Genomic DNA, 12,869 nt, shown 5'->3' on the forward strand with positions numbered 1-12,869 from the left:
TCGTGTGTCTCACATCAGTAAGTTATATACGAGTTTGTTTATTATGAGCATGACACAAAAGTGTAGTGAATAATTAGGTTTCTATTTTATTGAGCTATCCCTTTTAGAAAGTGTGTAGAGCTGCAAGCTTCCGATTCCACAGAGAGCAGAACATCCCAAAGTCACCGCTGTTCATCCGATCTGCCTGTGTTACTGCAGAGAAAAGCAGCTCTGAATCACTGTGACAAAGAGGACGAGGGGTTAAACCCAAGACACTTTTCAATAATGGAGTGTTGAAAAAAACAACAATCTGAGTCCCAACAAAGCCGTTGCACTGATCTACAATGCTTTTGTGCATGCATCAAACTTTAAAGATGAGTCCAAATGCAGTTCTTTGACACCGGTGAGTAATAAATAAAAGGTGAGACTTGAGACGACCTGTCCTGGTAACACCCAGGCTTTCGCAAGTGAACAAAATTATTGACTGACTGGTTAAACAAAGAGCGCATAAAGAACTTATTTTAACCTAGCATGAAATTTCACACCAGGGAAATACAGTAAGCAAAAAAATACTTGAGTATCTTTACAGTATCTCAGTGTGTGGCCGACCGTTGCCATGCAGCAGTGAAAACAGGATGTGAGGGTCATGTGATGCATTAAAACTCCTCCGCTACTCTCATGACCCACAAGTCCACATGGACCATATCGTCTGACCTCTGACCCTTCATTTACTCAATGCAAGTGTTAAAAGGGCCATGCTTGACTCTTTGGTAGCATTATAGTTCTCTTATAATGCTACATAATGCATGCCCAATTACTTTTAAAAGCAGCAGAAGACAAAGGAGTAAACAAGAGGATTTTTTTTGTAAATATATCTTTAAAGTTAGGGATTGTTCACCCAAGAATGATAATTCTGTCATCCTTTACTCAGCCTTTACTTGTTGCAAACCTGTTTGACTTCTATTGAACACAAAAGAAGATATTTTGAAGAAAGTTGAAAACCTGTAACCATTGCCTTCCATAATATTAATTGTTCTACATTGTGAGTCAGCGGTTACAGGTTTTCAGCTATCTTCAAAATATCTTCTTTAGTGTTCAACAGAATGAAGAAACTCAAAGGTTTGAAACCACTTGAGGGCGAGTAAATGTGTTTTAAGTGAACTATCCCTGCAGGCGCAGGACATCAACATGATATCATATTAATGTTGTACCCTAACATACCCCAACGATATGGGGACATTGGATTTTGTTTGTAAATGAAAAACGGTTTGACGTTAGAACCCAATGTCAGACCTATGTCAATGTCAAATGTCCAAGCTAAAATCAACCTAAAATCAACCAAATATCAACGTTTAGTCATGTTACACCTTAACGTTATGTGGACTTTACTACTATGACATCTATTAGATGTTGGATTTTTGTCACTTTCTAACACAACCTAAAATCAACCAAATATCGACAATAATTTGACATCGTTATTTGATGTCAATATAACGTTGTCCTTAGATGCTGGCTGGACATTGCATTTTGGTCATCTGACATCATGACCTAAATCAAATCTAATATTAAATCTTATGATGTTATGTGCCTGCTGGGATCCCTTTAAGCTTTTACATGTAAATGGCCTCTGCTGTGATTGGCCAATGTCTGTGAAATGAATATCAGCAGCTTGTCAATCAATTTGCCTTCAAAACGTCAATTCTAATTAAAAATGAATGATTTCTGAAGTCTGAAATGCACACTATTGTTATCAGTGCTGAAGGTTACAATACACTGAAGGAATGTATTAGTATTGTTTATTTATATACTGTCATTGCATTTATTAATATTCAGAATTAGCTTTTATCTTTATATTTTGAATTATTTTTTTTTAATTTGATAGTTTTAGTAATTTTGTCATATGCATTGACCTTTGTATATTTCTATTTGATTTAATTGCTATCTGCATGCAGTTTACAACTCAGCAATGCTATTGTAGCATCCTTTATATTCTAAAATGGTATTTGGTAATATTTTGAATTAGTGTTCATTTTATATTTGTAGTTATTATTTATTTGTTTTAAGGAAGATGTAAATGACAACGCCAATTTCTTTATTGTTTTTTAGACATTCAAACCCAACGACTTTCACACAACAAATATTCACGCAACAATTGACAATAAAATTTACAAACAATACATACAGAAGTAAAGTTATAATAGATTAATAGAATAAAAAATACTAAAAGGAAACAAATAATGATAAAATAAAAACAAAATAAATAAAAAAATAAAAAATAAAAAAACACTAACCCTCCGTTTTAAATGTAAATGAATCTACTCCTCTTCAATTTAACTATTTCTTGCAGAATTTATGGTTTTAAAATATCTATATCTATAAAATCTATAAAAGGTTGCCAGATTTTATAGAATTTGTCTTATATATGTAGGAGCAGCTTTCTGTTTTCAGTTTAATAAGATTAACCTTCGTGCTAGTAGACAAACAAATGGAACTATATTTTGTTCTGTACTGTTTTTGGCTATTTCGAAATCAGAAATTTCTAGAACTGCTATACAGGGATCTTGATCTTTTAGATCTTGACCTTGAGAATTTTAGAAAAATATATTCCCAGTAAGATGATATTTTTGGGCAGCTCCAAAACATATGAGCCAGTGATGCCGGTTCTAGCCCACCAATTACATCCAGTGCCGACTTCTGAAATTTATTTTTATTTTTGGACTAAATGACAAATATAATAGATAGTAATATAGTAATCCATGTGTTTTTGATACATAAAACTCAAGAATGAGTGCTGTGAACAAATCGCATCAAGGCCAGTTCATACTTCTACATAGAGTACATGCGGTGGGTCCGGCATGGTCTTCTCACAATCAGTGCAAATCTCAAAAAAATGCAACCATGTCATGTTGCAACATTGCAGAGTGCAAGATTTGTGATTTCTGGGTACTGGTGGCAAGTGGTGGCAAGCGTGGAGTGAGGGTGGTGGTGTGAGTGTTAAACGGTCCAATGAGTTGAAAATAAAGTTTTGTAGATGTTGGTTTCAGTTTGTTAGCTTTAAGATCTATTGGCTAGTGTGCTCCGAAACAGTGACAAAATTTTCATTTAGAAAATATTAAACTAATATAAACAGCCAAAGCTTGGATTTTGTCACTTCCCCCTGAATGGATCAATGATTTTTTTTCACGTCACCTCACAATTAAGTTTCTCATCAAATCTTGAACAATCAAATTCTCTCTGTATCCGACATGCCCCGCCCCGTCAAGGTGCTTCTCATTTGCTTTTCATTTGATGCGATTAGCTCGACCACTCACACTGACAGAGCTGTTATGTAAACAAACATTATTGGCTGTTTTGTTAAAGGGGTGGAGCCACTATGCCCCACCCTCTCTTACTTTTTCAGAAGAGATTAGGTCAAATATCGAATAAAAAGTGCACATTTCAAAGCACTTCACAGGACCTTTAACAAGAGTCGAATCCTGCAAAGGATCTCCAGATAGATACTTTTGTTTATTTTAGGATTAAAGTTGTTGAACATTCACCAGATCATGAACAGTGTTGGAGAAAGTTACTTTAGAAAGTAATGCATTACAATATTGAGTTACTCCGCAAAAAAGTAACTAGTTGCTTTGAGACATAGGATGATAACCGTTTTCAAGGTATACCACGGTTTGGAAAAGTCAAGGTTTTAAAACCAGCAAACATTTCTGCTATACTGTTCCTAAGCCGTGTAATATTTTTTATTAATGTTTTTTTTTTTTTTTTTTTTTTTTGGACAACTGTATCTCCAGCACAAAAGATATCCAAAAATGCTATTTTAAATTGTAAAGAAATCCATGTTTTTGAAACTAATAAAGACAGCAAAAGTCAATGATTTATTTTAATTATTAAGCTTAACATGTTTCCTGTTTCAAAATATTATAAATGTTTCTCAAAATAAAATATACTGTGTTCAAAGGGAAAAAAAAGTTTTTGTTTTTTATCCAGACATTTAAAAAGTTATTTAAAAATCACAATACAGCGAAACCGTGATATTTTTATCCAAGGTTATCATACCGTCAGAATCCCATGGCCCATGTCTAGTTGCATACTTAGTTACTTTTTATGGTACGTAATATGTTATGCTACTTTTGAGTTACTTTTGCTTTACTTTTTCTGACCTGGCTGAAGCTTGATCTCTTTCAGAACTTAAAGTTTGTTTTTAATAGAAGAGCTGTGTATAACCTTCATTTATCTTAAAAAAATAAAGATGTAGGCTAAAATTCCTTCCTGACCAAGAGCTTTACATGCCATATATAGAGATTAATGAAAGTCTAAAGCAATGCGTTTACTACTTTTGTACTTTTTGCCTTATTAAAAATTATAATCACTGTCCATTCAGATAATCCTCGTTTCCATTTTTTTCATGTCTTCAAAATATAGAAAATGATTCCATCCCAAAAATGTAAGGTTCCTGTTCCTTTATTCTCTCATTGAATGCACCATGACTACAATAATTATTTAAGCAATTTATTTTTAAAAGCAAATTAATTAAATTAAAAAGTAACTAGCATTACAGTTTTTAAAAAAGTAACTCACATATTATTACTTAATGCATTATGTGTTACTTGACTTGTAAAGCGTTACTTAGAAAAGTAAAATTATTACGTAACTCGTGATACTTGTAATCGCGTCACTGTTTGTGAGTTTGAGCTACTAGTAGCATTGCATGCATTTCTGCCAAAAATCCAAAACACGACAATCCTATAAATGCAAATTCAACTTTCTCTACTTACATGATTGCATAAATATAATTTCTGTGTGAACTACAAAGAGCATTTACAGGCATCAAGAACCAAATCACTCTTAGCAGATGCACAATGTGCTCGTCTTTAAAAAACCGGGGTCAACAGTGGAAGCTGTTAAACATGGGGAGCGACATTCCTGTGGCATCTCATCTTTCTGAACAGTTTAATATGACACCCGGTACATGCTAAAGCACACAATAACAGGCACGACAGAGTCATTACCTTTAGACACACAGCACTCCCGCAGGTGCCAAATCTCACCTTCAGTGGAGCAGCAGATGGCGGGTGGAACTGTGGGACAGTGATGATTGCATTCTGCCTGATACACCTGCTGACATTTAAGGGTAAACCAGCAGCCGACCATAGGCCAGGTGTACAAGAGATACGCAGTGTTCCCAGCAGAAACTAGTCAAAAACACTACTGGCATCGTAAAACCACAAACTGAGTGATTATGTATGACATGCAATGCAATGACCTTAATATTGTTCAAAACTGGCATTAAAAGTGAGGATAATAACAACATGATGATGATGCTCAGGATATCTAATAAATTAAAAAAAATATGTTTTAAAAGTTTCCAAGTTCTTTTTATCTTGTATCTCGAGTCATGCATCAAACATGTAGAACACATAAAATGACACTAAACAGCCATCTTGACGTAAACTTTGAGAAATGCTACAAAATATAAATGTGTATCAGTATATTGGATCCGTGTATTCAGTGTTAAAATGACAGCAATCTCAATAATCTGCTTCTGTCTGTGTCATTAATTTGTAACAAGTCACCGATCTTGACTGAATCTGTAACATTAATTAAGGATTAATCGGTTTCATTTATATTGACTATACAGTGCTATATTTTACATTTGATTATTCAGTTCCTGTACCAGAATAGTACTTCAACCAAAAGAGGTTTATTTATGTGTAAAACTGTCTGTTTACTTTACTTGCATTTAATTAGGTTTGAAATACATTGAGTGTAGCTGTAGTATGGAAATCGGAATTCATTACAATACAAAGCTTCATAGGCAAAACGCAATGAAATCAGTAACCTGAAATTATTCATTTTAAAGGTAATGAACTACGACTTTAACTTCTTACTACTCTAAGCAAGCATACGTTCTTGACATTAACCCTTTAAGCTGCACACATTTGTTTGGCCCACGCTTGCATTAAATAATAATATTGACACGACTCTAATAAATAGTATTAAGCAATAAATAATAATAGCCTATGAATAAAAAGTCGAACAGGTGGTTGTTAAAGAGTTAATTGAGTTAAAAAGAGTTAATAAGGGTTTTTGTTTAGCTTGGTTTACGTAGGTTATGCTTTTTGTTTTGTTAAAGAATTAACTGTGCAGCTCATTCTGAATCTATTATAAATAGATGTGGGCTGAATGTGTGAAGACTTTAAAAAAAAAAAAAAAAAAAAAAAAAAAACTTGGTTTGAACCAGCATCACATATATATCTGCACTCAATCCCTTCTTCAGTGAAATGCATCTCTAAAAAATTTAATCAAATTTAGAAAAAGAAATTCACATAATATGTGTAGCTAGTTTGTATTGAAATATATTATACCTATTCATATTCTAATAATAAAACTATGTTAGAAGATAAGACAGTAGAGCAAGGTGATTATTATTAGCTCATTAGCAATAGCTTTTTAAAAATTATATTGAAAATTTCAAATAATAGTTGTTATTGTAATAATTTACAACCCCACTGAAGGTGTTTGCTTACCAGCTATCAATGCCTAGGCCAGATTTTTCTTGTGAAAACAAACTGTAATTGTAAATGCTATTATGTAGTGATTGTCTATGGAGTTATATTTGTTTCTTTTTTTATCAAATAAAAATATTTCGTTTTCAGAGAACATGGTAATTATAAAATTAAAGATTGCAACTAAAAATTTAAAAAAAAAAAAACTTATGTCAATAATAATAAAATATTTTGGATTGCAAAAAATAAACTATTGACCACAATTTTCATTGCACACTCATTCATTTTGCTCTCTGTAATGCTGTTTTTTTCACATCTAGAATCTTTACATGCATACTGCAAATTAAAATTGGACTAGTGAAATAAAGAACTACAACACCATGAACACCTAGCAACAACAACAAAAAAGAAATTAAATGAGCCTTAGATGTAGTGTTACATGGACATCGGAAAAATAAGACCTGTGCAAAAATATTCAAGATCTCGAACAGCGAATTTAAGAATTTTTAAGATCTTAAATTTCGATTTTAAAATTTTTTACTTTTTAAGACCCCGCGGAAACCCGATAATAGGACAATAGTTTATTTTTTGCAATACAAAATATTTTATTAACATTGACATACGTTTTTAAATTAACTTTTTTTATTCGCAATCTTTTATTTTTTAATTACTATGTACTTCATTTTTCTCTAAAACTAAATATTTTTGATTAAATAATAAAGAAACAAATCTAACTCCATAATCGTCATGTAAAAAATTGTGAGACATGTAAAATTGTATAATAGGTGTAAGAATGCCCTAACCCGATGCAATAAGATTCAAGCAAGAGGCAGTATGTCTGTTCACTTCAGTCATACCATGACAAGATGCAACAAAATCAATCACTTCAGAAGAGAACATGGGTGAAGCTTTATCAGCAAGGACTCTATACTCATAATGAATTGCATAATCAGCGAGTACATAAATTAATAATTACTTTTTTTTTTGCATTAACCGGAAGATGCTGATACTTCTACTTCATTAAGTTGATGTACTTCCAACTCAAACAGAATATTGAGAGGGGGAAGGGCTTTCTTTTGTGCAACATTCTCTCATAGCAAACTAACGATAAGAGGGCGAGGTTTAAGTATATTGACTTACAGTTGCTGTAGAAGCCCTCGAGTTTATGTCAACAGAAGGACCACCACCCCAAATAGTCAAAATTCCAATGAATATTACCAAAGTTAATTATTATTTTTAAAATTGATTAATAATTCATCTTGATAATAACCAAGTGCACTAGCAAAATACACATTGCAAATTTTGACTTCACGTAGATTTTAACAGTATTGAGAAAACAAAGGTTACTCGTACATAGTATATATGCGATACATGTGGTTATTCACAATGTACATTTTTCTTTTCTTTTTCATTCACACGTTCAGATGTTCTCAAAACGTTTGTGGATGGTCTCTTCGCACATGACAATAGCCCCTTTCACACAGTGATACCGGTAAATATCCGGAACATTTCCGGAACTACTTTACCAGTATATTCAAAAAAACGCTGTTCACACAGGCGAGGACGTTACGGAATTTTTCCGGAAAAGAGCATTCACACATCCATCGCAAAATGCCGGTAAATTCTGACATCATTAACCAGAAATGACCTCTAAACGGCTGCGCTTGTGTTTGTAAACATTTGACTACATTACAAACTCTTCGGATGGATCAGTATTGAGTACAACTCTAATGAAAACATAGGGTAACACTTTCGCATGTCGAGATGTTCATGATATGTGTGTGTGCTGGCGCTATGGGCGCTCACGGGCACACGCAAAGCTTGAAGGTAAACAAACAACGGATTATCATAAACATTTTATCGATAATTATTTACACAGTTAGCATTAAGAAGGAACATAGAAACATTATCTGACTAACATCTAGCAGCTAAAGGTGTCTGGAAAAATATTCAAAGGCTTTTATTCTCATAAACCGCGCGCACGTGAATGCGTCTGACTGTTCTGATTGGCTAAAGCAGGTGTCTCACGTCAGCCCGTTCTAGACGTGCACGCGCTCTTTCCGCCAATCTTCCTTCTGCATTCACACAGCGCAACATTCCGGCAAATTACCGGTAATGTTACAACTTCTCTTTCCGGAAAATAGCCAGAACGAATTTACCGGTATTTTCAAAAAGGGCCTGTTCACACATACAACCTTTCCGGAAAATTGCCGGTAATTTTCCGGAAAGGTCTGTACAGTATGTGTGAAAGGGACTAATGACGGCAAGAATGAAAGTTTAAAGTTTAAAAAGAATGATCGTGTTCATGGTGTGTGTGTGTGTTCAGTTCTCAATGCAGTGTTTGTGTATTTGGATGGGTAAAATGCCAAGTACATATTTCACTTGGTTAAGTGTAACTTTTACTTTCATCTTTAAAAAAATCTCAATTATTGTAACGCATTAGGTAGAATTCCTGCTTTGACATTACAAAAATTGAAACCATTTCTTCTTCTTCAAAAAAAATCCCGTAACTTTTCTTGCATAACTGTCAAGATAGTTTAGTGTAAAACCTCTGATTAAACCCATACAGTGGGCTGGTTTTGATACACAGATTTAGCAACCCCAATGCTAATATTGTGGTGACTGAATCAATCGCCAGTTTTAAGCTGTGGGTAAAACACCAGGCCTCTTATATGTAAGCAGTAAAATATCTAGCTACCGACCTGAAAAAAAAAATGCTAAAGGTAACTACAGTTAACAAATTCTTCTAAAGTCTTTAAAGCGATGAGACCAGTGAAGAATTTAATAAATGACTTTTTAGGTCTCATCACACAGATTGCACTTTTCCATAGTTTTTCAATGTAAACGCTGACTTGAAAGACATGCATGACTGTTAGGCTTGTGTGTTTTATGAGTGACCTGTTTATTTAGATGCTGTGTCAACTTAAAAGAACATTTACAGTACATTCAGCCACTCATCAATGTCAGTCTTAAAGCAGTAGACCAATCGGAAGAACTCAGATGAAGGGCTAGTTTTGCAAACTTCTGTTTATAGGCACTCAAAAAAAAAAAAAACATTCCCTGTGCTATGTCTCGCATTTTTAGATACAAAAATGTGTTCCAAGTGAAAGAGACTTCTCAAAGTTTTACTCAGCCAGTTAAATGTGACCCAATTCCTTTTTTTTTTTGCTCATATGTGACCGATCGGATCTGTACTACAACAGTGTAAACATGAAAAAAATGCATGTATTCAGATATTTAGAGATCGATTTCAGGTCTCCTTCTAACGAGAAATAAATCAGATATAAATTGGATATGTGACAATATGATTATCACGTAAACAGGCAGATTGGATTTATTGATGTATTCCGTTTTGTACATCATTAAACTTGCGACTGTGGTACTTCTCCGCGGTTTAATGACAGAAGGATGAGCGTTTGTGGAGAGGCCAACGTGGTAAACAACAACAATAGAGGAAACATGGAGGAGGAAAGTGAAGTCACCACAATTTGCTCCCACCAGACCTGAGATCTCTCTCTCGTACCCACAAATTTCTCTGAATAATGGAGGACACCATATTTAAACCATAAATGCAAGCTGCAATGACAGGCCTTTCCCTTTTTCTCGACCTCAAAATCATTTTAAAGTTGGGTGAACTTCGCATATTTTTAACAGAGCTAGAAGCAGGACAATTTCTTTTATGGTGGTTAGTGTGGCGCAGATGCTAGAACCCACCTTTACGCAAGCGTGATGTTGTAAATTGTATGGCAAGTGTAAACACATGAATCGGATATGGGTCACAATTAAAACAATGTGTAAACAGACAGACAAAAAAAATCTGATATAGGCAACAAATCGGAATTGGCCATCAAGACCTGACAGTGTTAACGGGGCCAAAGTGAGTGTTTACATTAGCAGATTTCAAACATGATGCTGGAGGTCAGGTGTCCTGCAGATTTTAGCTCCAACTTACCTCAGCACACTTGCCAAGATGTTTCTAGAAAGTCTAGTAAGAGCTTGATTAGCTAGCCCAGGTCTGTCTGATTGGGTTTCTAGCTAAAATCTGCAGGACACCAGACCTCGAGGACCGGGATTGAGAACCTTTGGTTTACATCATCAGTTGGTATCAGCTTAGATAAATCACAGGGGATAAAACACAAGTCCTCAGTTACACAGTAAAACAATAACCCAGAAGAACGACAGATTTGTAAATGCGGTCAACTTAACGTTTGCAAACACACCTGAACACACAGGATTGAGTGTAGATTTTGAGCCTACCTGTGTGGACTTGTCTTTCATGCACAAGGGGTTGTGCAAGTGGGATTCACGTGGCCACTGCCCTATCAGGTAGGGCCCGGTTATTGCACCCAGAGAGGAAGTCCGTCTGATAGCACCTGTGCTCCGCACCTGTTGTGACTTTGACCTCTCCACTGCTATAAGGAACAAACAGAAAGAGAAACAGACGGGTGATGAGCAGACTATGGTGGCGGCAACCCCAAAATTATTTATTTAAAAACCACTACCGGTTTACTAATGGACACATAACTATTATGCATATACAAAAACAATCAATAATTCGGTGGGGTTGCCAAAATGACTTTGGACTGTCTGTTGAAATCACATCCAGCTCACAATGCACCCGGGTGTATTTGTTTACTGATTACATCACACTGCATCCTGGGAAGGATAAGTGATGCTGCCATAGATTTTGACCAGTTAAAGTAGACTAATAAGGTTATTGTTAGTTAGAAGAATTGAATTGAATATGCAGTTTAAGTGTACTTTAAATTTGGGTGCTTAAAAAAAAAATGAAAGTGGATGCTCAATTTTATGTCATTTCCTTTACAATTGTAATAAGTACAGCCTAACTTGTTTTAATAATCTTGGCCAACCTTAAATGTACATTTATTCTACTTTGTTGACTAACACTACTAACATTACTAAGGATGCTATGATTGATCGGTTAAAAATTGGTATCGGCAATAATCACTTTTTATGACTTGATCATACTCGCCAATATAGCTGATCTTATAAACGATCGCAGGTGTTTGTTCTGGAGTTTACAAGCAGAGAAAGACACACGTACGTTCACATATTTATACATACCCTACAGCAGCCACAACATGAGGAGGTAAATGACGCGTAGGGGCATGAGTGATCGATGCGCTCACATCACAACAGCTAAAATATATACAGATGCGGTGCAACCTGTTTATACAGTCTATTGGCACGACTCGCATGAGTGATGGTCTCTTATTGCAAGTGCAGCCAATGTACACAGTATCCAGTGTTTTGAGCTGCTGTGATGCGACCTAACTATTGTCTCATTCAACCTTATAACCTCTACTGGAAGCTCCGCAAGTCTCCAGCATACTCATACTGGCTCCAAGATCCCCCAAAATTTGTTAAAATCCCCAGAAATCATGGCAACGATGGTGAATAAGGAAGACAAAAGATCGCGAGAGGCACGTGTAGTGATGTTTTAAGCATTACATTTCTTAGGTTAAATGAACAGAGCAATAAAGATATCGCGAGTACAAATCCCCCTCTCTCTCACTGAGTTCAAGCTGCTGTAAGACTCTCCAGAAGTGCTGTCATTACTTGGAGAAGAGCAAAATATTTCAATGGTCTTGCATGTATTTAGACCTTTTTACATATAACATTTAAAAGTTCTGTGTTTTTGACAATATTGCAAGTTCACTAAAAGCCAAGAAAATTTTTTTAGATAAAAATATTTTTAGGACATGAATATTCAACAATATAACTTCTTGTAATACACTCATTGCAATAAACAGAAGTTTATAGACCTATTTCCTTTTAGTAAAGAAGTATCACATTTACAGATGTGCATTTTAACTTCTTATGCATCAAATGTGCACTCCAAACCTTTTCTTGATTGAGACATGTTGAATTCTTCTTTTGTCATTTGCAGTATTTCCAAATTTCAATGTTTGTACTTTTTCTTATCCATTTTTATATCTGTGTTATATTATTTTCTGTGGCGGTTCATTCCGCTGTGGCGAGCTCTGATAAATAAGGGACTAAGCCGAAGTAAAATGAATTAACAAATTATTTTCTGTTGCTTTTGGTCACAACATGTTAACATCTAAATGGTTATAAAAGACGTGCTTAGGGTATTATATGCAGCATCCTTTATTTATTCTCTTAGGTAAGGTGAGATCTTCTTTTAAGGGTCATACTTAAAGAGAAAATGTGCTTAATGCATTATAAAGCTTAAAGCATTAGAATTGGTACTCAGTATCAGCCGATCACCTGATCGGAGCATTCCTAATTTTTTAGCAGTGTATTATTCAATATTAATTTTTATGTTTTATAGTACATTTAATTATATTTTAAATGTCAATTAGACGTACCCTTTGAAAATCTATACAATAAAAAAAAATCTGG

The 12,869-nt window shown here is 34.7% G+C and overlaps 1 protein-coding gene across 2 annotated transcripts in view; it reads right to left on the reverse strand.

Annotated features, from left to right (window-relative positions):
• Positions 1–12,869, reverse strand: part of glcci1a (glucocorticoid induced 1a) — a 75,154-nt gene that overhangs the window by 34,714 nt on the left and 27,571 nt on the right. The window contains exon 2 of one of the 2 annotated variants that reach the window (XM_073930618.1): positions 10,740–10,891. In XM_073930618.1, coding sequence (XP_073786719.1) covers positions 10,740–10,891 — 152 coding nt within the window. 2 annotated transcript variants of the gene reach the window in all.

Source organism: Danio rerio, chromosome 19 (genome assembly GCF_049306965.1).
Source record: "Danio rerio strain Tuebingen ecotype United States chromosome 19, GRCz12tu, whole genome shotgun sequence".
Taxonomy (NCBI): domain Eukaryota; kingdom Metazoa; phylum Chordata; class Actinopteri; order Cypriniformes; family Danionidae; genus Danio; species Danio rerio.